Here is a 22,053-nt window from a genome sequence, read left to right as displayed (position 1 = left end):
TCCCTCCCTCCTTCTCTGCTCTGCAGCACTTCTCAGACTGTCAGGACCAGTCTCCTGACTCTTACAGCACACCCAGACCCTCATGGAAGAAGAGAGGTAGGTTAGCCCTACACAATCTCTCCTGTGCCCCCCCCCCACTTCCCCCCCCACCCCCACACACGTGGTCTCCTGTACCCTATAACAGACACGCCCCTGTCTAACCTATCCCTATTGCTGCTCTATGATATTTCCATAGACATTGCTTTATGGTGAAGCACATTTGGTTGATCATTGTCTTATACTGTATATCTCCACAGCCATCACACCCCCTTTGCTGTCTGTGTGTTTTTGTTCTTGCTTATGTCATTATTAGTATGATTGAATATCACTGTGGTATGCTGACCTAAATGGTGTGTAATGTTTTGATTTGTGTCTTGCAGATTCATAACCCATAGGATGGAGACTGTTTATCCTAGGCTGCTATTTGTTATTATTGCAAGCCTGAATGATCAACTTGACCCTCTGCTGTCAAAGCTTTAGCCAGGTTTCATGAACAAATGACTAAGGAGAGACCTCCTTGTTTCTAGTATTTTCTTTTATGGATTTTTAAAAACTAATTTATTGAAATACTTTAATTTATGGGTGTTTTTTGTGTCTCTGAATGTATTGTTGTTTTATATGTCTTATTTAAATGTGAATTATGATTGGACATTTTGCATTCACTGACTTACTGAATTAATAAATGTGTTTTTAAGGTTTTAGATATCTGCGTGTTGTCCTTGTTATTCCTAAAACGCATAATGCAGGTTTTAATGGCAGAGCTTTTGGGAGGGGGAACCAGCCAAAGAACCAGCCAAAACGAGTGTTGTTACACGCCTGTAGATAGGCGTGTTTTTGGATGAACAGAGCAGATATAAGCAGAGACACACCTTTGGGGGAGACTGATGAGAGACTGACAGGCTGCAGGACATTACGCTACACTGCTGCACCACACAGCTCACTGATGGATCTCAAGGTTCTGGCTCTAGTTCTGTGTGTCTCCATCATCTCCATACAAGGTAACAGCTCTTTGGATGTGTTGAATGGAACAGGACTATACATGCATGTCAGGGGAGGCTGGTGGAGAGAGATGTTGTTAGAAAAAGTAAAATGTCAGGAGATAAAGGTTTAAGAAAGTATAATAACAACAACCTGGTATTTCAAAACATTTAATCTGGCTCAGAATGATCTGTATTCTTTTCCCCCCTAGGATCAGATAATCTGGCTGATTTTGAGTAGTATTGGGGAAATCAGATAGCTTTGATCTGATCCTGGACAGCAACAAATAATTCAGATCATTCTGATGCAGATTAAACGTTTTGAAAGACTGGGCCCTGTAGATTCTTAGCCCAGGGGACAGCTGGAACTGCATGGATCTACAGTATGTATGTTTAATGAGATGACCGCACGCAAAGACCCGCTGCTGATGTTGTTATGTTACTATGTTGTTACTATGCAGTGGAGGCTGGTAAAGGTAGATCTCGGAGGACGGGCTCATTGTAATGCATGGAACAGAATGAGGAATGGTGTCAAACGTGTGTTGATACCATTCCTAATTCCATTCCATGCATTACAATGAGCCTGTCCTTGGACGTCTACCTCCACCAGCCTCCCCTGTTATTATGGTATTATAGAACAGTAATGGCCTCACTGTATTTTAAGGAGCCATCCCCAAATGTTGTGTGGTGGTATCGATGAGTATTCCCGTGAGCATATTGCTGAAAGTGGAGCAGTATGACGTCCAGCTCAGCCAAGGAGAGTGTGATATCAAAGCTCTGGTGTGAGTAATCTGTATTTTACAGACACTTTTGTATATTTAGAAGACACTTTTATCCAAAGTCACTGTCATTATCACGACACATTGCATGTAGGGAGGCTGATGGAGGTAGAAATAGGAAGATGGGCTCATTGTAACGCATGAAATGGAATAAGGAATGGTTTCAAACACGTGTGCCAGCCTCCTCTGGTATTACAATATGATCATGAAATACTGCATGGATATAGGCTACCTAAAGAAAACACGTCTCTTACTATTTGCATGTTCATTCAAATAACATGTGACATTTATTCAAGGAGAAAGAGGTACTGCACCATGACAGGAGCTGATTAAAAGAGGGTCCCCTCACCCAGATTCCAGACCGATACACGTACACCATTCCATTCCATGCATGACAATGAACCTGTTCTCCGATGTCTACCTCCACCAGCCTCCCCTGGTACAGTAGCCCAGTGTTGTACAGCAGGGACCGTGACATTATGAGGCTGGTATAGACTCTCTCTCTTCCTGCAGGCTACACGCTAACGGGAGGAAGTACTGCGCCGACCCCAGAGTGATGAAGAAGTTGAGAGCCGTGAAGAAGAAGCAAGCTCACCTGATGAGGCTGAAAATGAACAGTCAGAAAAGATGAGCAGACACAGTTCACTTATATCATAATTGTGCCACTATCACAGTTTTGACTTTAAGCATTCTGACCGCTTCGGCTACCTAAATCTAAAAGCTGTGTTAATTGCGAATGTGATGTAAACCCATGTATGTGTGGACTGCACTGCTGTGATACTTGTAATGGAGATCAGAAGTGCCCACAGACCAGTTGATGAATTGTTAGTCATGTATTAAGTTGTCTCTACGAGTGCAGCTAGCCCTAAGCGGGTATCGAACTCACAATCTTTCGCTTCCAAACCGGCCGTGCTAGCTACAACACCAAGAGTGTTAACTCCCTGCCAACGGGCCTTACACAGGATCGTTACACTATACTGATTGAAGCATCTTTTTCAACTTTAAGATTGAATTCATTATTGCTTTGAGTGAAATAAGAATAACAAATAAAATGTGTTTGCGTCATTAAAATAAGACAAAATGATTGCTCATTTTGAATGACTAAAATGATGTGAAAATGGTGTGACTAAATGGTCTGCAACATTAAAAGCCAGTCATTTGAATGCGAGTGAAGTTAATCCTTGAATACATACCGCCACCTAGCGGTGCGCTGTCTCCTCCAACCCGGAAGAAAATAATGAAGGTCATCACCGATCGAAGGAAGAAAGATGGCAGCAGCTGGGAGAGCTGTTGTGCAGGTAAACAATATTTACCACACAGAGATACAATATTTAGTTATACACACCACTGTATTTTCCCTAAAGTTTCTAATGTTTAGCTTAAGGTATATACGTTCATGGTGCTAACCATATCGGCTACGTTTTCGGCCGTTCCATTTTGGAACGCTGTGCGTAAAAGTGCCTGTCAGAATGTTCGGAGGGCTTGACCAACTAATTTATAGCTCGCCCACCATTATAAAACAGGGGACATAATTTCATCAAAACGAGAGAAGAACAGTTTTTCACTGTGGTTCTTTAACCCACAGGTTGTGCGCCATCATGCGCCCCTTATAAAGTTTCCCAATCGCCTTGGTGCTCCGATACCGAATGGTAAGTCTTTTACTTGAGAATCAAGGGTGGCTGTGCTTACAGCCTAAGCCAATATGAATATGACTGGAAATGTACATAGTATAATATTTATAATGTTGAACAACAGTTGTCACCAACCCTGATCCTTCAGAACCACTTGTTGTGTCCAGGCTTGTTCCAGCCCAAAAGTAACACGCCTGTTTCTGCTAAAGCGCTCATCAAAACCAGTATATCAGCTTAATCAGGTGTGTTAGGGCTGGGCTGGAACAGAAGTCTGCACCTTCAGCTCTCTAGGACCAGGGTTATTGACCCCAGGTGTAGAGCATTGACAGATGACACTGAACTCTTGATCCAGTTCAAGAGGTGCTGCAAATGGGAGTAGCCGCAGGCCAGCAGTCCAGTGGTACACACAGTTCATCGCCTTTGACCTCTGCACCTCTGCCCCTGAGTCGCCTCCCGGGAAACCCCGACACTGCTGCTACTGCCAGAGAGCTCCCCCAGAGGTACCGCAGGAGGATGGTCACCACAGAAGAGATGGAGTACATCCAGGTAGGACTAAAGTGTGTGTGTGTGTGTGTGTGTGTGTGTGTGTGTGTGTGTGTGTGTGTGTGTGTGTGTGTCCTTACTTCCTCCCTTCTTTGAAGAAAACAGTCACTGCATTGCTTTCAACCGTCAGGAGATGTCAGATCAGTGAAGGAAGAGAGGAATGAAGGATGTATTTCAGGGGAGGCTTGTGGAGGTAGAAGTCGGAGGACGGCTCATTGTAATGCATGTAACGGAATAGCTGATTCCATTCCATGCATTACAATGAGCCCGTCCTCCGATTTGTACCTCCACCAGCCTCCCCTGATGTATTCAAATGATGCCAGTGACTCATCTCTCTTGTCTTTCAGCGTGGCGGACCTGAATAACAAAGAGACATCTTGACTGACAATTTGTCAAAACCGACAGATATTCTCTCAAGATATAATAACTTGTTGAAATGTCTTTACCAGAGATACCATTGTAAAACGCACAGAGGTTTTCATCAGAGGAATATGAATTCCTGACTCTCATTGTACTGTATAACCTTTATTTCAAGATTCTTCTTATAGCACTAAAATGTATATTTGTATGTTTAAGCAGTGCTTACCTTTACTCAAAAGCTTTTATGAATATGTAACATTTATTTCAGTGTGTGGGCTTATACATGTTCATCTTTGAAGGATTTAAACGGGTTTAAACACCAGAGTTCTAACCAAACATGATTGGTCGCTATTGTGATATGTGGTTTGTCCGTTATGAGAACAGAGAAAGTTAAAAGGAGTGCCTTTGCAGGAGAGGGAAGAATGTGGACTCATGATTTGTCTGGGTTTCTTCTGTGATAAACGTCATATTATGCCTATTAAAGCTATTTAAATACTGCACTCTGTGTCTGATGACACCTTTAGGACCTACCTGCATATATGAACTGGGATCAGGGGGGGCTGGTGGAGGTAGAAATCGGAGGACGGGCTTATTGTAATGCATGGAATGGAATGAGGAATGGTATCAATGTGTTTGCCTTGACTAGACATCAACGTCATCATTTTGACTCTATATATTGAGAAAAATGTAGGAATATTTTGGCCGGGGGGGGGGGCGCATGCTTGGCCGGGGGTGGGGGCATGCTTTATCATAACATGTTAAGCATGCTGTATAGAGAGAAAAAGAATAAATAGAAATGACTGAAGCTGATACAAAGCAAGAGTTTTAATTACAAAACCAAAAGCAGCACTACATACAGTAATGTACAATTCAAACCCAATTCACGATATGCATATGCATAATGTCTATTTGTAAGGTCACACACAACAGTTTGGCATTCCATTGAATTAGGTACTTCATCCACAGTATGAAAAGTAGATTTTCAAGTCTTAAAAGAAAGTTTTCAGGACAATCTCTAGCTAAGGAAAAGGACGGTGATCAAAAAATCTTAATATTATCAATCAAACAATAATCATAATCAATTATGTATATACTTTTTCACCAGTAAGTTGAGCTCACTGACATCCACACAACCTATTCTTCACCAGGTGACACTGCAGAGAAAATACACAAGCATTTAAGTGGATAAACAATGAATTTTCCAGTCCCCAAATACACCTCTTAGCTAACATCCGTGCAACTTTTGAACATTCCATAAAGGCATGATTAAGAAGCATAACAATGTCCTTTTTGACTTTCAAATATTAACTGTACATTATGTTCTCACTGCAAATGTCCTCCATTGTTTGAGCTAAACATGGTAATCTTCCCCTAAGTACCAGAGCTACTTATTGCTACAGTAGCTGGTGGTCCCTATGGAGACGATGGGCTGAAGGCTTAATGCTTATCAACGATAATTAGATATGCCCACATACGCTTTTCATTGTTGGAAATTATCGCACACTTTTGCCATCAAGTTCTCTCCTGTGTACGTTCAGATTGTGAGCAAGAAATGACATGAAATTAACCTTGTCAAATTGTCTTCTGGTAAAGCCAAGGGTTTAGAACAAAGATTAGAGCTTGTAACGGGAGGCTGGTGGAAGTAGAAATTGGAAGACGGGCTCATTGTACTTCATGCAATGGAATAAGAATTGGTATCAAACGCGTATTTAATACCATTTCTCATTCCATTCCATGCATTACAATGAGCCCGTCCTCCGATTTCTACCTCCACCAGCCTCCCCTGACTTGTAGGTAAGGTGGGCGTAGGCTATTGACACACGTTGTACTTCAGATGCAATATACTTCTAGCAATAGGCTTATAACATCAACATCAAACCCCTTCTCCAGCCCAATTCCCACATATCCGCGCCCAAATGGAATAAGGACATTGTTGCTATTACTGCATTCTCCACAAACACGACAGATGGAGGAACACATATCTAAAGGTTTAGCCTGTGGCAGTGAGGCAGTTCAGTCCATTCGGGACGTTTTACACACCAGCCCGTTGACAAGTCCGTCTGGGACAGAGAGGGTCCTCTTGTGACTGGCTTTGATGGAGTTGTCCGTCTGTCCATTTCAACACTTGGGTCGGTCCCGGGAAAATCCACAGCTTGTCTTAATAGACTTAAGATGGTGACATCTGTGACAAACTAGAAGCAAGGACATCTGAGATGGCACCGGGAACCTCCCCAACGAACTAGGAACTAAAACCAGATAGACTCACACACTGAGGTGGGGCTCGGGGAGGCTTGCCGTAACGAATCTAAGGGGGATATTCCATTACAAAGAGCCCGTCCTCCCATTTCTCCCTCCATCAGCCGCATGCCACCATTCGTAAAGCCTTCAGAAATGCTACATAATGTGTCATTACTACCACTTGCCATAAGCATGCAGAGGCATTGCCAAACTGTTATTATGCTACGTAATTATTCATTCCATGCTTCATCTTATCTCATTATTCCTTGCGTGAAAAGCTGAGCATGCTTATGGCAAGCACTATGACGCATCGCAGGGACTTCGCGAAGCCTTTACGAATGACTGCATAACACCACCATACAGTAAGTACAGTAAAGTGATCTAACATCCGCTCTCTGACAGGTCCAGGTCTCTAAGCACAGGCAGGCACAGCATCAGTGGTACAGCATACAACTCTCTCTCTCTTCTCTGGAGTCTTATCTCTTCTCAGCCCTCCTCCTCCTCCCTCTCTTCCTTCTCCTCCTTCTCCTCCTTATACGCTACAATGAAGTCAGCGATGGTCTCCACCACGTAGTCGGGAACCATCTCCTTCACGTCTGGGTCATCGCTTTCCTGGTAGCCCTGTGCCTCCTCCATGGTGGACACCCCGGTCAGGGTGAGCATGGTGTCCAGGCCACACTTAGCTCCAAACAGGATGTCTGTCTCCAGCCGGTCCCCGACCATCAGGGACTGGGCCGGGTCCAGGCCGAACTGGCTGGCCATGCACTCGAACATGAAGCGGCTGGGCTTACCAATCACTGTGGCCTTCCTGCTGCTCGCGGTCTCCACAGCAGCCGTCAGGCTCCCCGAACCTGGGGGGAGGGGAGGGAAGGGGAGGGAGGGAGGGAGGGGGAACGGGAGGGAGGGAGGGGAGGGGAGTGCAAGGTGGGAGGGCAGAGAGTGAGAGTTTTTCCTTTTTCTTTTTAGAAGAACAATGATGTCACAGCCTATGTACTGTACGATGTGTATGGAGAAGAATACCCGGTCACTTCCTTTTATGTGGAAGCTTGCTAACAATATTGTTTTCAACTTCGCTTTTCAATGTTGAACTTGTCAACAACATACAGTAGACTGATCCTATTTTATACACATACAGACACACACACACAGTACAGTGTCTGTGTATTGAATGCCAGGTACAAAAACACAATTACCAATCACAACAGTGTCGCTGTTCCATAGAGAGCATTCAGACCCATTCTATAGCCCGTCTAGCTGTCCATGTGTCCAGCAAGCAGTACACTGAGGACAGCTGACCCCACACTTTTCTCTGGAACAAACTGTTGTCCTAACAACAGGTGTGCAGTGCACCCTACTGCACCATAACAAGTTGAGATCATGGGCAAGTCAGGGGTAAACAGCAACAGCAAGCCTCTCAATACATTGGTGCTCCTATATACCATGTTTCACTGCTACTATTGCTTGTAGGCCTGTATTATGTATTGTATTGTTATTACTCTTAGATTTTATTCCTATCCTTGTATTTCACTGCACTGTTGAGAGGTAGCTCGACAAAGGCATGTCACTGTGCCGTTTACTGCATATGACTGATAAACTTTGATTTGATTTGATGAGTAGGAACAGGCATGTAAGTGGCCGGAGCTCCTCGGGGCCAGAGATGGTGACCACCACACTGTTAACCACACCACTAATCAACTCAACCAGTCATGCTGGGACACACCCACCTGGCGTTATCCTGCCACCTTTCAGCGGGTGCCACGGGTCGGGGTCGGTGGCCAGGAACAGGCACTCCGTGTTCTGTAGGTAGCAGCAGGCTTTGGACAGTTTAATAAAGTTGAATTTCTCGTCGTATCCTACCAGCACTGCCCTAACGTCGGGGTCCAACGGATAGTCATACATTGTCCCTGTCTGTGCGTCCTCCTCTACGATTGGGACTCCCGCCTCCTGCAACTCCTTTACGACCCCTTGGCAGCCGATCACATACACCTTGCCCTGCACCTTGGCCACGTCGCGCAGGTACGCCGCAGAGCAGTACGCCGAGCTGAAGATCTCCTCCTCGGACACGTCAGTGAAGCCCAGTCGGGTAAACTTCGTCACGTAGTTCGCCCTGGGCCTGGTGCAGTTGTTGGTGACAAAGAAGACCTTTTTCCCTTGCCGTTTGAGTAGTGTCACCACCTCCGGCGCGCCGGCCACCGCCGTCTCCCCGTTCCAGATGACACCGTCGCAGTCGAAGAGGACGTTGCGCTTGGAGTCGAGCAGCTCTCGGATTTGGGACCCCCTGATTTTGTGACAGCTTCTGCTACCCACCGCCCCTGCCATTCTGAACGACGCGTTGAGAAAGAAACAAGCTCGCGTGTCGCCTCGCTGTCAGGAGCAAGCTACGGTTACGTCACTCAAATGAAACGGACAAGAACGGCTCTCAGCTTTCTATCTTCCACCTCCGTTAAGCACAATAGCGGCAAATGAATATTGTGTCAAAAAATGATACAAAATCCTCGTCTGTGATAGGTGTGAATCCCTCAATCCTGCCATCTTCCGCAGTGTTCGCACGGGGGGGCGGATACAAAGCTGCCATATGACTGCACTCATTCTATTCATTTGATTGGCTCTGGCGTTTCAGACGCGCCCCTCTCTCCGTATCATCCAATAAGATAGCTAAGCCCCTATATCAAATATTGATAGATGATTGATACAAGATTGCACTCATGACCACCATATGGTTCGGCAGTAAAACAGTGAACCTTGTCCGTTTGTTTCAGTTGTACACTAGGTGTTTGATATTACGCACAACTCATAACTTCAAGGTCATGATTGGACAATGAGAAAATAAGATTAACATAATTTCTGATGGGACTGATGGTCTTTAGATAATTGCATGCAGTATAGTCGACCACATATAGCTTCTACATGCTATGGTTACATTTGTCTGCATTTGTCTGTTACATTATACTATTTTTAATAATGGAGATGATATGATAAGATGTTTCTGATAACTTCATGACCAATTCGACTGTATTGAACTTTGAACTGGTTTTTGTTCTGTTTGGTACCGAAGACATTTCTCCTACCTGCCGACAGATGGCGATAACGACATAACCAGTCATATTGGGGAGAGAAACATGTCAGCCCCCATGGCCAGATTATGTTTAAAACTGTACTGAAAACGTTAGAACAAAAATGGAAGTCGTACAGACATAGATTTGTCCCGTGGATTGCATTCAACCTTCGCAGAAATGAAAGGTAATTCCCATTCGTATCTTTTTCGTGTACAATGTTTTGTAAAAGGTTTAGAAGTGTAATTGTGTATTTCAGGTGGGTAGCCATAACAATAACTGAGGTGTGTCTTCTCTATCTTCTCCCTCCTCTCTTCAGAACTCTTCGCCAGGTGACGGAGCACTCCAAGGACAAGCTGGTCCCAGATGAGGAGGTGTCAGAAACGTTGCTCCACCTGTTCAGGGCGCTGCTCAGGAATGACCTCGCGCAACAAGGAGAGGTGCTGCGACTGCTTCCCAGCTCCGTACAGAGCTGCTACCTTGGGACAGAGAGCCACATAGAGCGCTCTGAGGCGTCAGAGAGAGGTTGGTCTTGGTTCAAAGAATACTCCCCCCCCATTCCTCTCGTCCTTCTTCCTCACCTCCCTCTTAAAAGTCATTGGAGGAGAAGGTCATTGGAGAAGCTTCTCCTCCAATGTTTTTTTGAAAGGGAGGCAAGGAGAGAGGATGTAAGGAATCCAAAACAGACTTTTGATATTCAGACCGACAACGCTTCCTTCCTCCCCATGATCTGACATGACTTGACTGGTTCATTCAACCCAGCAGCCTCCTGTCTGACTTGCTTTGTGTGTAACCCTCTTCACATACTGTTATTTTTGTATTGATTGCATATAATTCTCCGTGTCTTTCTAATATGACATTGAAGGACCCGGGGGAGTGCATGAGGCTATGCTGCAGACTGTTGGCTTCTCTATAGAGCGGAGGCCCAGTTCCCTGCCCTTCGCTGGTACGGGAGTCTTCGTCACCAGAGGGGTCGTGCCTAAAGGGACAACAGTGGCCATGTACCCAGGTACTGTATATCTCAGGACAAGGGGAGGCTGGTGGAGGTAGAAATCGGGAGGACAGGCTCATTGTAATGCATGGAATGGAATGAGGAATGGTATCAAACCACGTTCCCCATTCCATTCCCCATTCTATTCGATACCATTCCATGCATTACAATGAGCCTTGTCCTCCCGATTTCTACCTCCACCAGCCTCCCCTGCTCAAGACATCTTCAGATGATTAGAGAACACGTGACGATCATCACACTACAGTCGTACGATGATGCTCTCTTACTCTTTTGAGCTTTCAACTCTCACACTCAGTCATCTTACGTTTCCCAGGCTCATACAAACCAATATAATATATGATAGTTTCAGCCAGTAGAAAGACACCGAGCCCTAAAGGCACCCTCCTAATATGAAGCATCATGAAAGTGATGTTCTTAGAGCCTATTAGAGCCTATTAGGATATCACTTGGACATGTTCTATGGTTCATCGTTCTATATTAATGACAGACTCATGGCTGTGTTCTGTTCCTCTTCCAGGTTCTGTCTACCAGGCCTATGAGCCCATCCTCTTCCAGTCCATAAGGAACCCTTTTGTGTTCAGGTGTATTGATGGTGTGTTGGTTGACGGCAACGACAGAGGCATCTCCAAGACGGTGTACAGGTTAGGGTTAGGGTCAGAAAATATGAATATTATTATTAAAATTATGAAGCCAGAATCATGTACTTGATTGTTACAGTTTTTTTTAATACTTTAAATGTATGTTTTCATGTATGATGATTTCTGAGAGAGAGATGGAGTTACATGTCTTCCAGGTCATGTAGTGGTAGAGACAGGCTAGGTCCCTTCAGATTGAGTGACAGCACCTGGTTGACAGCCAATCCAGAGAACCCTCTGGCAGTAGGCCAATATGTCAACAACTGCTCAAACGGTACGCAACCCCCCACCCCCTCCCCTCTATGATACCTGTCCACCCCCCCCCCCACACACTCAAAACCTGTCACTCGTGTTCATTCTACACAACACTTCTCTGTCAGCTCCAAAGCTGAATCCTACTGAATATTCTTCATCGTTCTTTCTAAACATGTTCCTGTGTCTTCCAGAGAGGGAAGCTAACGTGTGTTACCAGGAGTACGACGTGCCTGAGGGGTTCCCCCTGGAGCTCCGCCAGTACCTCCCCAACGTCAACTACAGCCATGACACGGACAGGCAAGACCTGGGACATAATCATGTTGTAGCTTATCAGTGAGCAGAGTGTTGGTTTATACAACTGTCCTTGTTAATGATGCTAACTCTCTCTCTCCTCTCCTCTCTCCTCTGTCTTCTCTCGCTGCTCTTTTTCCTCTCCTCTCTCCTGTCCTCATCTACCCATCTCTCCGTTCTCCTCTCCTCTCTTCCCTTCTCCTCTCTTCCCTTCTCCTCTCCTATTCTGTCTTCTCCTCTCCTCTCTTCCCTTCTCCTCTCCTATTCTGTCTTCTCCTCTCCTCTCCTCTCCTGTCTTCTCCTGTCCTGTCCTGTCCTCATCTACCCATCTCTCCGTTCTCCTCTCCTGTCTTCTCCTCTCCTCTCCTGTCTTCTCCTCTCCTCTCTTCCCTTCTCCTCTCCTATTCTGTCTTCTCCTCTCCTCTCCTGTCTTCTCCTCTCCTCTCTTCCCTTCTCTCCTATTCTGTCTCATCTCTCTCCTCTCCTCCAGGCCGTTGCGATGTGTGGTCCTTGTGTCGCTCTGTGACATCATCCCAGGAGAGGAGCTCTTTTCCAACTACTACACCATTGTGCATTAGCTCACCTGTTGTCTCACTTGGCCAGATTGACTCTAGACTTGGGGCTCAAACACAGCCACTGACGGTGTGGCTAGGGGGTGTGTCTGAAACATCTGTGCTATTTTCAAGGCCCGAATTTTGGAACGGACGTCACTTGACCTGCTCATTGTCGTGAACACGGCTCTTTTACTGCTCCTCCACCCACCTGAGTGCAGACGAGACAGAGCCCCCGCCCTGTGGCTGTTTCACCTGTCAGGTGGACCCATTAAACAACTACAGATGTACTGTGTATCACTGTAGGCCTCAGGTGGACTTTTCTATGTACTATATTCACACACACATGAGAATAGTGATGGAAATTGAAGTAAAAACCGTTACTGTTTTTATAACTTGAGAGAAGTACTGCCGTTCATACGACTACTAAAGTATTGTCTGCTTGATTCAGTGAAATGGTGTTTAATATGCCGATGTGATACTGTACTTTATGGTAAAGTGAAAGCCCTGCTGTAGGCCGGTGAGGCGTCATGAGTCTATTTCCAGGTGATGTGGAAAAGACAGTGGTAGCATCCAAATAGTCCTGATCTCTCACATCCTCTCTCCTCACTTCCTTCTCAAAAATCAAGCTTGGATCTTCTCCTCCAACATGCTTTAAGAAGGAAGTAAGGAAGGAAGAGAGGAAACTATTGGGACACGCACAATACAAGAGACCAGTTTCATAAGAACATTTCAATTTATTTCTGCGTCTGTACATCCGGTATTGGACTGAAACATAACATACAAAATAGTCATCAACAAAAAAAAAAAAAAGAAAGAAAGAAAAAGAAAATGTGTATGTATGTACAGTTTTATGAACAATAAACTTTTGAATAATTATCTTAAATCCTGTCTTGATTGTCTATCTTACACTATACTGTCTTTTTAACCCCCACATGAACTGTCAAATTCACAACTTCACGATGGGTAACTGTTTTTTTTCTTCTTCATTTGAACTGAAAAGTCAAATATTACAAAAGACAATCAGATTTCTTTACAGGTGGTAGGAGGGTTTCAAATGAACACATACTGTATGCCGCCTGGAAGAAAATGAACTGGCCACTGTACTACCTACATGTATCGTCTCTCCATCCTAGTCCTTTAAGTACAGCCATGGGTACAAATAAATAATACTGCACCACTACACCTCTTTCTTAACTAAAGCTGAAAAGGGTTTGATCCTTCGGAGGCAATCATGGAACAACTGCACGACCTACAGTACAGGACCCAAACGAGTTGTTTAGTTTGATGTATTTGTCTGAAAAACAATGCTTTCAGTATGCACCTTTCAAGTAAGTAGAGTACATTAAGGAGAACCAATCAGGTGTTATGAATAGAAAGACTTGACCCCTGCGTGGGGACGGTGAAAGGACACTCATAAACCATTTTCCTGCCAAACCCATTTTCAGTCCTTCTCAATCACACTTACACACACACTTTACTGGGTGCCAACCAACACAGCAACACACTCAAACCTCCAATCCTAAACAGGGTAGAACATCCTGTCAGAACAAATCCTTTTCCAGCAGGTTACAGCACTAGCACCAGGGGAGGCTGGTGGAGGCAGAAATTGTACGAACTCCTTGTAATGCATGGAATGGAATCAAACACGTGTTTGATTCCATTCCATGCATTACAATGAGCCCGTCCTCCGATTTCTACCTCCACCAGCCTCCCCTGACTACCAGTCTCCATAACATCCTCTTCCCTTAAAAACACTTTCTATAGACATGCAAATACTTCATCTAGTCTCTCTGGTATCTTAATGCTGCATATACTCCAGCTAGCCTCCAAAGGACTTCTCACACACACTGTATGGTCATCCTGAGTCTAGTTCGGGCACCTGTACAGCGCAAAGTGTATTTAACGCTTTTTAAACAAATAAATACAAAATAAATTAAAGTTATCCATGAATGTGACACTCCAAAAGCAAAAATACAAAATGACGTGTGGGGGTGGGGGTGGGGGTGGAGAAGGCATTTCTGTGGCTGATGTTTAAGACTAGGTGAGTGTTCCAACGCCACGAAGAGAGCTTAACCAATCACACCTGTACATATTTACACATTATTGCCTTGTATGAGGGAAGCAACGCAGGACAACTTACTGAGTGGCGTCAACCAGGTCAGACAAGGACCATTATAGTGATCAAGACCAAGGAACATTACATTTCCTCAAAAAATGTAAAAGACCTTTGGTTGGGGGGGGGGGGGGGTTATAAGTCAACTGAAAATAGATCATGTTTCCACTTGCACCTGATCTAGCCATCATTACACAACTAGCACCCAGATTCTCAAATAAAAACATGCTGCTAAACACAACAAATCACCATGTTACTCAGAATTCTTTACTACTAAACCCCCTCGATGCACTTTAAAAGCATCAAAAAAGCCCAAAAACACCAAAAGCACTTAGCTGTCACACCACGTCAGCCACCTATTCCTCAAACCAACACTCTCCAGTTCAAATGCATAGATAGATCACGTTATCACTGGCCAATGGAGGGTTATCATGTTCAGATGAAGTTAGCACTGGCCAATCGAATGTTCTGATACTCAGGTGCTGATGGGGGCAGAGTAGAAGGCTAGTAGTAGTAGTGTAGTAAGCTAGTCGTAGTAGTAGTGACATCAACATCAGCAATCTAAGAACCCCAGGATTTGCATAATTAGTTGTTATATCCTGGGGTACAACTCAACTAACTACATATGACAAGGCTAGCTCTCTGGATGTAGGATATATAAGCACATTGTTTTAACTTAATATAAATAGCAATAATCATGGCAAACAAAAAAAAAACTGTATTCTAGTGCATCTCAAACATCACCATTAAAATGTGCCAATTCCTGTTTGCAAAGCCTTTTCAGGAGGTATAAGAAAGAAAAACAAAAGTTAAGGTTGATGACTATGCTGCTGTCCAATGTTTTTATAATAAATACCCACCCAATCTAGCCGTCCAACTAACATCAGGAAAACATTTATCCAACGGAAATAAGAAACAAAACATTCTCGACTTGGGGGTCAAAATAAAAAATAAAATAAGTCCAAGGATATGAATGAAGAAGTATATAGTGTCAGTCATAATGATCATCTTCCCCAACTCATAATGGTCCATATTCAGCCTCAGCTAAATGTTTGTCAGTTTGACGCAGCACACACACATTTGTGTTCATGTAAATTCTGCATTATCTACCATGTGAAAACTGCACTTGGTGAAATGTGATGGGATTCAAATTCAACCTACATGACTACGCAGTCTTCTTGAGGACTTGAGTTCCAGACATATCTTGCACAAATCTCATTATGGTGTGGCAACTCACAGGGAGAGATACCTTTTGTCTGAAATGAATGTTGGACTGGTTGCCAATTGGAGAAATTCACGCTGTATTGATGCCATTAGCAAATTTCAAGTGATTCATATTTCTGGCAAGTGGAATTCTGGTACCTAAACAACAGCAACAACAACAACAAGCAAATAAAACAGAACATATACATTTCTTTTCCATTAAAGTATCTGAAGTGCTCCTTTTACAGTATACAGAGAGGCTCAAATGTACAAAAGTCTTCTGCACTTGATGATGCGGCAGTGCATGTGTTCCAAATATACAAAAACCTGTGACCCTCGTACAAAATGCTACATCCAGGGCCAGGCTATTGGGTGTACCTGTCAACACGAGGAAGGACTAGTTTGTGTGTGTGTGTGTGTGTGTGTGTCTGTCTGTGTGTGTGTGTGTGTGTGTCACTTCCCAACGTTCAGGACTGAAAAATAAATGGCTATATTCAACTCTTGATAAATCAAGATTTCTTTTTAAAGTTCTGTACAAGAAGACATCACTGATGTCATAGTAAAAAACAAAACAAAACAGAAAAAAAACCTTATATATATATATATGCATTTACACATATATAGAACGCAAGAAATAGAATTTCCCATGAACAACTATGTACACAGTCAATGGTGGGTAAAGTTAAAGGAGGGAGGGAGGGAGGGAGGGAGAAAGAGATGGCACAGTGTGGTTGCCTAGCAACGTGACCCATGACGTCACTCCAACTGTAGCGCTGTGTGCTGTTGGTGCTGATGTAGTGTGTGTGTGTGTGTGTGCACATGCGAGTGTGTGTGCGGTCCCATGTAGCTGTTGGCCTCTCCGTTGCCGCCAAAGTCCGTGACCGACACCGCCATGGTGGCGCTGGTGATGTGGCGGTGCTGCTGCCGGGGCTCGTAGTCCAGCCCCAGGTTACCCACGGCAACGCTGCCGACGCCCGACTCGCCGTAGGACTCCGGCAGGCTCATCTTGAGGCGTTTGGAGGGGGGCCTCTCGCGCTCACAGTCGTCCGTGCAGGCCGCCGTCAGCTGACCCAGGTCAGAGTGCGAGTGGCCGTGGCCGTGAGTGTGGCCGTGGGAGTGGTAGAAGCCTGCGTCCAGTATGTTGATGCAGTCGGGGTCTCCCCCTCCGTTGGGGGGGTACCCCAGGGGCTGGTCGTGGCTCAGGGACCCCCGGTTTAGGCTCTCTAAGGGGGGGAAGCTGTAGGAGTCCAGACAGCCCACGTCTGCTGGGTTACACACCGAGGCCACGCTGCTGGTCAACGCTGGGAGGACAGAGAGAGAGAGAGCAGAGTCACAGTCTGACTCACAGGTCTGGTCAACACAAGCAGAGGGGAAAGTCTGGGGTCGACACAAGCAGAGGGGAAAGTCTGGGGTCGACACCAGCCAAACCTCCATGTAATACATGCTGTTGTTTATACCCCCCCCCAAAAAAAAAAAAAAACTAAAAAAAGAGACAGAGGAAAATGGAGGGAACATAATGACAGAAGAGTAGAGGAGGCAGAAGGGACGAGGGGATGGAGAGAGTGAAAAAGAAAATGAAGTGGGTCCCCAGGAGAGAAAGGTAGAGAGACCTCCGTGACAGCCAACCGCAGTCCCAGTGACTCACCAGAGAGGTCCGACGCGGTGATGGAGTTCAGTAGGTTGAGCTGCTGTTCTGCTGTGGGCTCCATCCTCCCTCCTCCTCCACCGCCGCCTCCTCCACCACCGCCGCCTCCTCCTCCACCGTTGCTGCTGCTGCTGGAGCAGATGGAGGCAGAGCCATCCACCAGACCCTCCGCCTCGTCCACCAGACGGTCCATCAGGTCCCTGTGGGAGGGAACACACACGTGTAAGACTTAGGAATACAACGACTGACATGCAGCACGCGTGGATTAAAACACTGCTACTGAACCGAGCTGCTGTCACTGGGGCACTGTGACAGAGTTAACATTCAACTATACGAGGGAACATACAGCTACCGGGTTGACAGAACATCTTAGAGGCTACAAAGAAAACTTGTCTCTCTGGGGCGCATTGAATGTTGTCGTATTTAACCTCTCTTTGTTACACGAGCAGAGTGAATGAAATCTGGATTAAAGAGGGGCCAACTGGCTGATTTGGCTTTCATTTTCCTCCTCTTCTTCTTCTTCTTAAAAGCGAATGCAACTGAGAACAAGATTTGTTTCTTGGAGGTGCGGTTTGATGTACCAGCCAAAGCCTAACCTTAAAAAATGTGTCAGGGTGTATCTGGATTACAAGTCACCACCAATCACGCGCTGTCCTCTAAAACTGAATCAGGAAAATACTGGGTTTCTGTCCAAAGTTATCGTTTTTACACTTTTTAGTCAATTTGGGGGATGGAATTGACCTACTACCGAGGTGACACAGACCGTTTAACAGGAAAAGTAGTTTTTTTCCACTTCAGTTCCACTTCACATCAGACACGTAAGGAGGGCAATCCCTAACAGAGCAACACTTGCAGCTCCAGAATTGACATAAAACATCTTTTAAAGAAAACTCCTCTTTCTGGGTGCATCGTATGTTGTCTAAAGCATACTAAACCCCTCTTTGTTACACTTTGCAGATGGAGGTTATCATCAGGGTGAACATCCGACACGTAGGAGCACGACTTACGTCACACCGGGATAACTGCTGTACTTCTTCTTCCCAAACCGGTTCTGTTGGACAAAGAAGTCAAATCGCTCTGACTTCTTCCACATGTAGTAGAAGGCCACGCACTCGGCCACCGTCCTGGTTGTAACCTGAGAGAGGGAGAGATTGAGTATCGGTTATGGGTTACACAAAAGGATGTGAGGTAATCTACGATCAGCTACAAGTCACTGGCAGAACATGTTATTTACAGAGTTATTACATGAATGATAAAATGGTAATTACACGATTATAACAGTAATTACTGTTACTACTGCTACTACAGGCGTGAGTGATTTGCCTTGTCCAAGTATTTTACCTTGTGTTTCTGTATGAGGTGAAAGTTCTTCTCATATAAGAGCAGTGCGTGTTCAAAGTTCCGGCATTCCTCCTCAGACCAGGGGGGCATTTCACCTTTGGAGAACTTCCCACTCCTGCGGTACCGCTCCAGTGCATCCTGGACGTTGTAGTTAGACTTCACCAGCTCATACAGGGCCTTGACAGAGAGAAAAACAACAACATTCAAATCAAGTTTATCGAGTTTCTCTCAAGAGAAAAAAAGAGAAAGGAGCGAGAGAGCAATATCTTACCTGTTCATTGTCTTGAACGAGGCCACTCAGGGGCACGGCGCCCACCTTCCCACCAGCCACGGGGGCAGTGGTGTCACGCAGGAAGTCTCTGACCCGCTGGTCTGGCAGGGCGTCGGGTCGCCATAGCAACTGATCTTCATTCTCATACACTGGAGGGCGGAGATATTTACAGAAGATGAGGATGATGTCATAGCACTTTCAAGGTCCCTCTCCATCCAATAGGTAATTTCTTGGCCATATACACTCACTGGGCACTTTATTAGGAATACTATACTAATACTGGGTAGAGACTCCCTTTACTCTCAAAACAGCCTCAATTCTTCGTGGTAATTGATTCCACAAGATGTTGGAAACATTCCTTTGAGATTCTGATCCTGATGACTTGATTGCATCACGCAATTCCTGCAGATTTTTCAGGTGCACTTTCAAGCTGTGAATCTCCCGTTCTACCACATCCCAAAGGTGTTCTATTGGATTCAGGTCTGGTGACTGGGAAGGCCAATGAAGAACACTGAACTCATTGTCATGTTCATGAAACCAGTTTGAGATGACTTTTGCTTTGTGACATGGTGCATTATCATGCTGGAAGTAGCCATTAGAAGATGGGTAAATTGTGGCCATGAAGGTCAGCAACAACACTTAAATAGGCTGTGGCATTCAAGCGATGATTGATTGGTATTAACGGGCCCAAAGTGTGCCAAGAAAACATTCCCCACACTATTACACCACCTCCACCATGAGAAGGTGACAGGTGTTCCTAATAAAGTGTCCCAGGGACACATTTTTGCTCATTTTAGTGGCTGAGAAATCCTGTAGCATCTCTTTAAAGTAGAGGAGATAACAGTTATTTCATACGTCCTCTCTCCCACACTCACCTTTGTCATCGTCGTCATAGTTACAGACAAGGTCAGGGATTTCAGCTTGGTACTGGGACCCCACCATGATCTCCTTCACAAACAGAACAGAAAGGTTGGGTTCACTTTCACACCAATGCAATTCTAGGTTGAATCTGAGGAGGAACAAGTCTTTCGATACGCCATAACCCACATCGGCTGGGAGGCTGGGAGACGCCAGTGCACAATGAGACCATAACACACACCTTTCTGGAGTCGTCAGGACACACACCGTCTTCCTCCCCTTCGGATTCCTTGTCTCCGTCATAGATGGCGTTGGCTGGAAAGGCGGAGAGAGAAAATGAGGTGAGGGATAATACAGAAAAGTAAAAGGGACTGTAGATGACGTTTTTTTTTTTATTAGGACTAAATCTACTTCTTCCAAGCTCTGAGACTAGTGCACTACAAGTTGTGACATATACTTGTGTTAACGTGTTTCATATCACTCATTCCACTCCATGCATTACAATGAGCGCGTCCTCCAATTTCTACCTCCACCAGCCTCCCCTGACTGATGGGTCACTGATATGTCACTGTATTGCAGTGAGTAAGAGATTATATTCCTATTACAAAATGTGTAGAACATTACGCCAGTGTAAAACTTACAGCGTAGCGTTCTGGGAAAGAAGTCGCTGGCTTCATGGGACGTGACGGAGGGTGTGAGGTCATCAGCCGAGGACTGCGTTTCCTCATCGTCACCTGACAGCAGATCTTTCGCTATCTCCTCCTAAGGAAAATAACAGAACAGAACTTTATTAGTTATACAAAGATTGATCTTCAGACAGTCGATACAATATATAACCTACGAATATCCATCTACACTGGGTTAGGGTTAGTTGTTATACCAATGTCTAACAAAATAAAGGTCATTCTCTGAAGCCAACAAGAATAACAGCTTCTTCATTGGTGACAACGGGACAACTAGAAGAACAGGGTAAATACGTCACTGTAGAATTATATCAGATACATGCATTGAAGCGTGGAAACAGAATACGCATTGTTTGAGGACTGTAGTAGCAGTACTTCAATGTAATCAATGATGACCGACGTTACTTACTTTATCTAATGTCATGTCAGGTAGGCCGTCGGTCAGATCAACAGAGGAGCTGTCAGTGCTGGACCCTCCAGCCATGCACACCGACGCCTCGTACCTGTACATGGCGAGCAGCTCCTCCAGAGGCATATTGCCCTCCTGCAATGCAAACATCAAATGTTATTGAAAGATGCTTTATTTTTAATCAATGCATGTGAAAACGTATGGAATACATCTGTAATAGGTTTTCGGGTGACATGTGATCAAGTGTGTCAAATTTCTTTTTCCCATCGACTTACTTTCTTCGACTTTCAAAGCTCAAATAATTTCAGTACGTCAATGAAATATTGCACGTAAAACACACCTTCTCCAAATCAGCTATTTCAGCGCTGACACTCGTCCCTCCGTCCTGCATCTCCTCATCCTCCAGTGTCCGCTCATCGTCATAATCATGAACCAACATCTCCGCTGTTGGATCAAAGTCATGATCTTCCGAGGATAAAGAGCCAACTGAAAAACAACGCAGCAGACCTGGTTATTACAACGTCATAAGCAAATCAAAGTCAAAGTCCCCAAGTCGCAATGACACATTCAAACATAGTTTGCTGTCGGTTCAGAAAATGCATCACCCCCTTAAAGATTTTTAAAATTCAATTCATTTCTTTTTATTTATTTATTTTTTATAAAGAAAAGACTTACCTGGGCTCGTACTTCCAAAGGAAGCCTGCAAACACAAGAAAATAACATTCATCAGCTTAGAATAATGTTATCTGAACTCGCATATGATGAACCGGTGAAAATCTATGACATTTTTCACATGACCATGATTTGAGAGCATCTTGTCCTAACGCATGTAATAGTAATAGGCCTATCACCTACAGACCAGGCTGGTCAGGGGGCTGGAGGGATGCATTTCATGTTGACAAGCAAAATCGCCACATTTAAGTAAAATAACTGTTCATTTGTGGTCACCGATAGACACAATAATTCCAACAAATTAAAATCTTTGCCTACGAGTGTTCAGCAGTATCCACAATGTTGAAGGAGTGTTAAATTGACTGTTTTTCGTGTTGCGCGCTCAGAAACTATAGCGGGCTAGCTAACAAGCTATTTCAGAGAGAAACCCTCCAAAAACACCCACAACCATAATAATCATTCATTCCAGAAAGCTAAATCTAGTGTGAAAA

General features: G+C 44.7%; 5 protein-coding genes and 1 long non-coding RNA gene across 7 annotated transcripts in view; 4 read left to right on the top strand and 2 right to left on the bottom strand.

The window, feature by feature from the left end:
- Positions 1-740, top strand: part of LOC310804526 (myosin-IIIb) — a 29,705-nt gene extending 28,965 nt beyond the window's left edge. For both annotated transcript variants that reach the window (XM_083669791.1, XM_083669792.1), the window contains exons 29-30: positions 27-96; positions 420-740. In XM_083669791.1, the coding sequence (XP_083525917.1) occupies positions 27-96; positions 420-427 (78 nt within the window). In that variant the 3' untranslated portion in view covers positions 428-740. The remainder of the gene's footprint in view (positions 1-26; positions 97-419) is intronic.
- A 174-nt stretch (positions 741-914) lies between these two features.
- LOC310804266 lies at positions 915-2,888 on the top strand. The gene is made up of 3 exons (XR_014554204.1): positions 915-1,037; positions 1,681-1,798; positions 2,309-2,888. It is a non-coding gene; the product is annotated as an uncharacterized lncRNA (long non-coding RNA).
- A 132-nt stretch (positions 2,889-3,020) lies between these two features.
- On the top strand, positions 3,021-4,829 carry LOC310804993 (alpha-ketoglutarate dehydrogenase component 4-like). The gene is made up of 4 exons (XM_083670470.1): positions 3,021-3,093; positions 3,381-3,444; positions 3,779-3,972; positions 4,317-4,829. The coding sequence occupies exons 1-4, from the start codon at positions 3,064-3,066 to the stop codon at positions 4,332-4,334; spliced, it is 306 nt and encodes a 101-aa protein (XP_083526596.1). The 5' UTR covers positions 3,021-3,063; the 3' UTR covers positions 4,335-4,829.
- A 1,255-nt stretch (positions 4,830-6,084) lies between these two features.
- On the bottom strand, positions 6,085-9,089 carry pdxp (pyridoxal (pyridoxine, vitamin B6) phosphatase). Its single transcript, XM_083669590.1, has 2 exons — positions 8,292-9,089; positions 6,085-7,418 (listed from the first exon to the last, which is right to left on the bottom strand). The coding sequence occupies exons 1-2, from the start codon at positions 8,884-8,886 to the stop codon at positions 7,054-7,056; spliced, it is 960 nt and encodes a 319-aa protein (XP_083525716.1). The 5' UTR covers positions 8,887-9,089; the 3' UTR covers positions 6,085-7,053.
- Positions 9,090-9,679: 590 nt separating this feature from the next.
- setd9 (SET domain containing 9) lies at positions 9,680-13,983 on the top strand. The gene is made up of 7 exons (XM_083669551.1): positions 9,680-9,807; positions 9,940-10,145; positions 10,486-10,629; positions 11,150-11,273; positions 11,426-11,541; positions 11,714-11,819; positions 12,304-13,983. Exons 1-7 carry the CDS (start codon positions 9,710-9,712, stop codon positions 12,389-12,391), a joined length of 882 nt encoding a protein of 293 aa, XP_083525677.1. The 5' UTR covers positions 9,680-9,709; the 3' UTR covers positions 12,392-13,983.
- A 76-nt stretch (positions 13,984-14,059) lies between these two features.
- LOC310805282 (mesoderm induction early response protein 3-like) lies at positions 14,060-21,586 on the bottom strand. Its single transcript, XM_083670879.1, has 11 exons — positions 21,566-21,586; positions 21,231-21,376; positions 20,891-21,025; positions 20,440-20,560; positions 20,040-20,113; positions 19,816-19,888; positions 18,941-19,089; positions 18,670-18,846; positions 18,336-18,463; positions 17,329-17,528; positions 14,060-16,984 (listed from the first exon to the last, which is right to left on the bottom strand). The coding sequence occupies exons 2-11, from the start codon at positions 21,327-21,329 to the stop codon at positions 16,440-16,442; spliced, it is 1,701 nt and encodes a 566-aa protein (XP_083527005.1). The 5' UTR covers positions 21,330-21,376; positions 21,566-21,586; the 3' UTR covers positions 14,060-16,439.
- Between the last annotated feature and the right edge of the window lie 467 nt (positions 21,587-22,053).

Source organism: Argentina silus (assembly GCF_951799395.1).
Source record: "Argentina silus genome assembly, chromosome: 5".
NCBI classification, from domain to species: Eukaryota; Metazoa; Chordata; class Actinopteri; order Argentiniformes; family Argentinidae; genus Argentina; species Argentina silus.
This window is presented reverse-complemented; position numbering and strand designations above follow the sequence as displayed.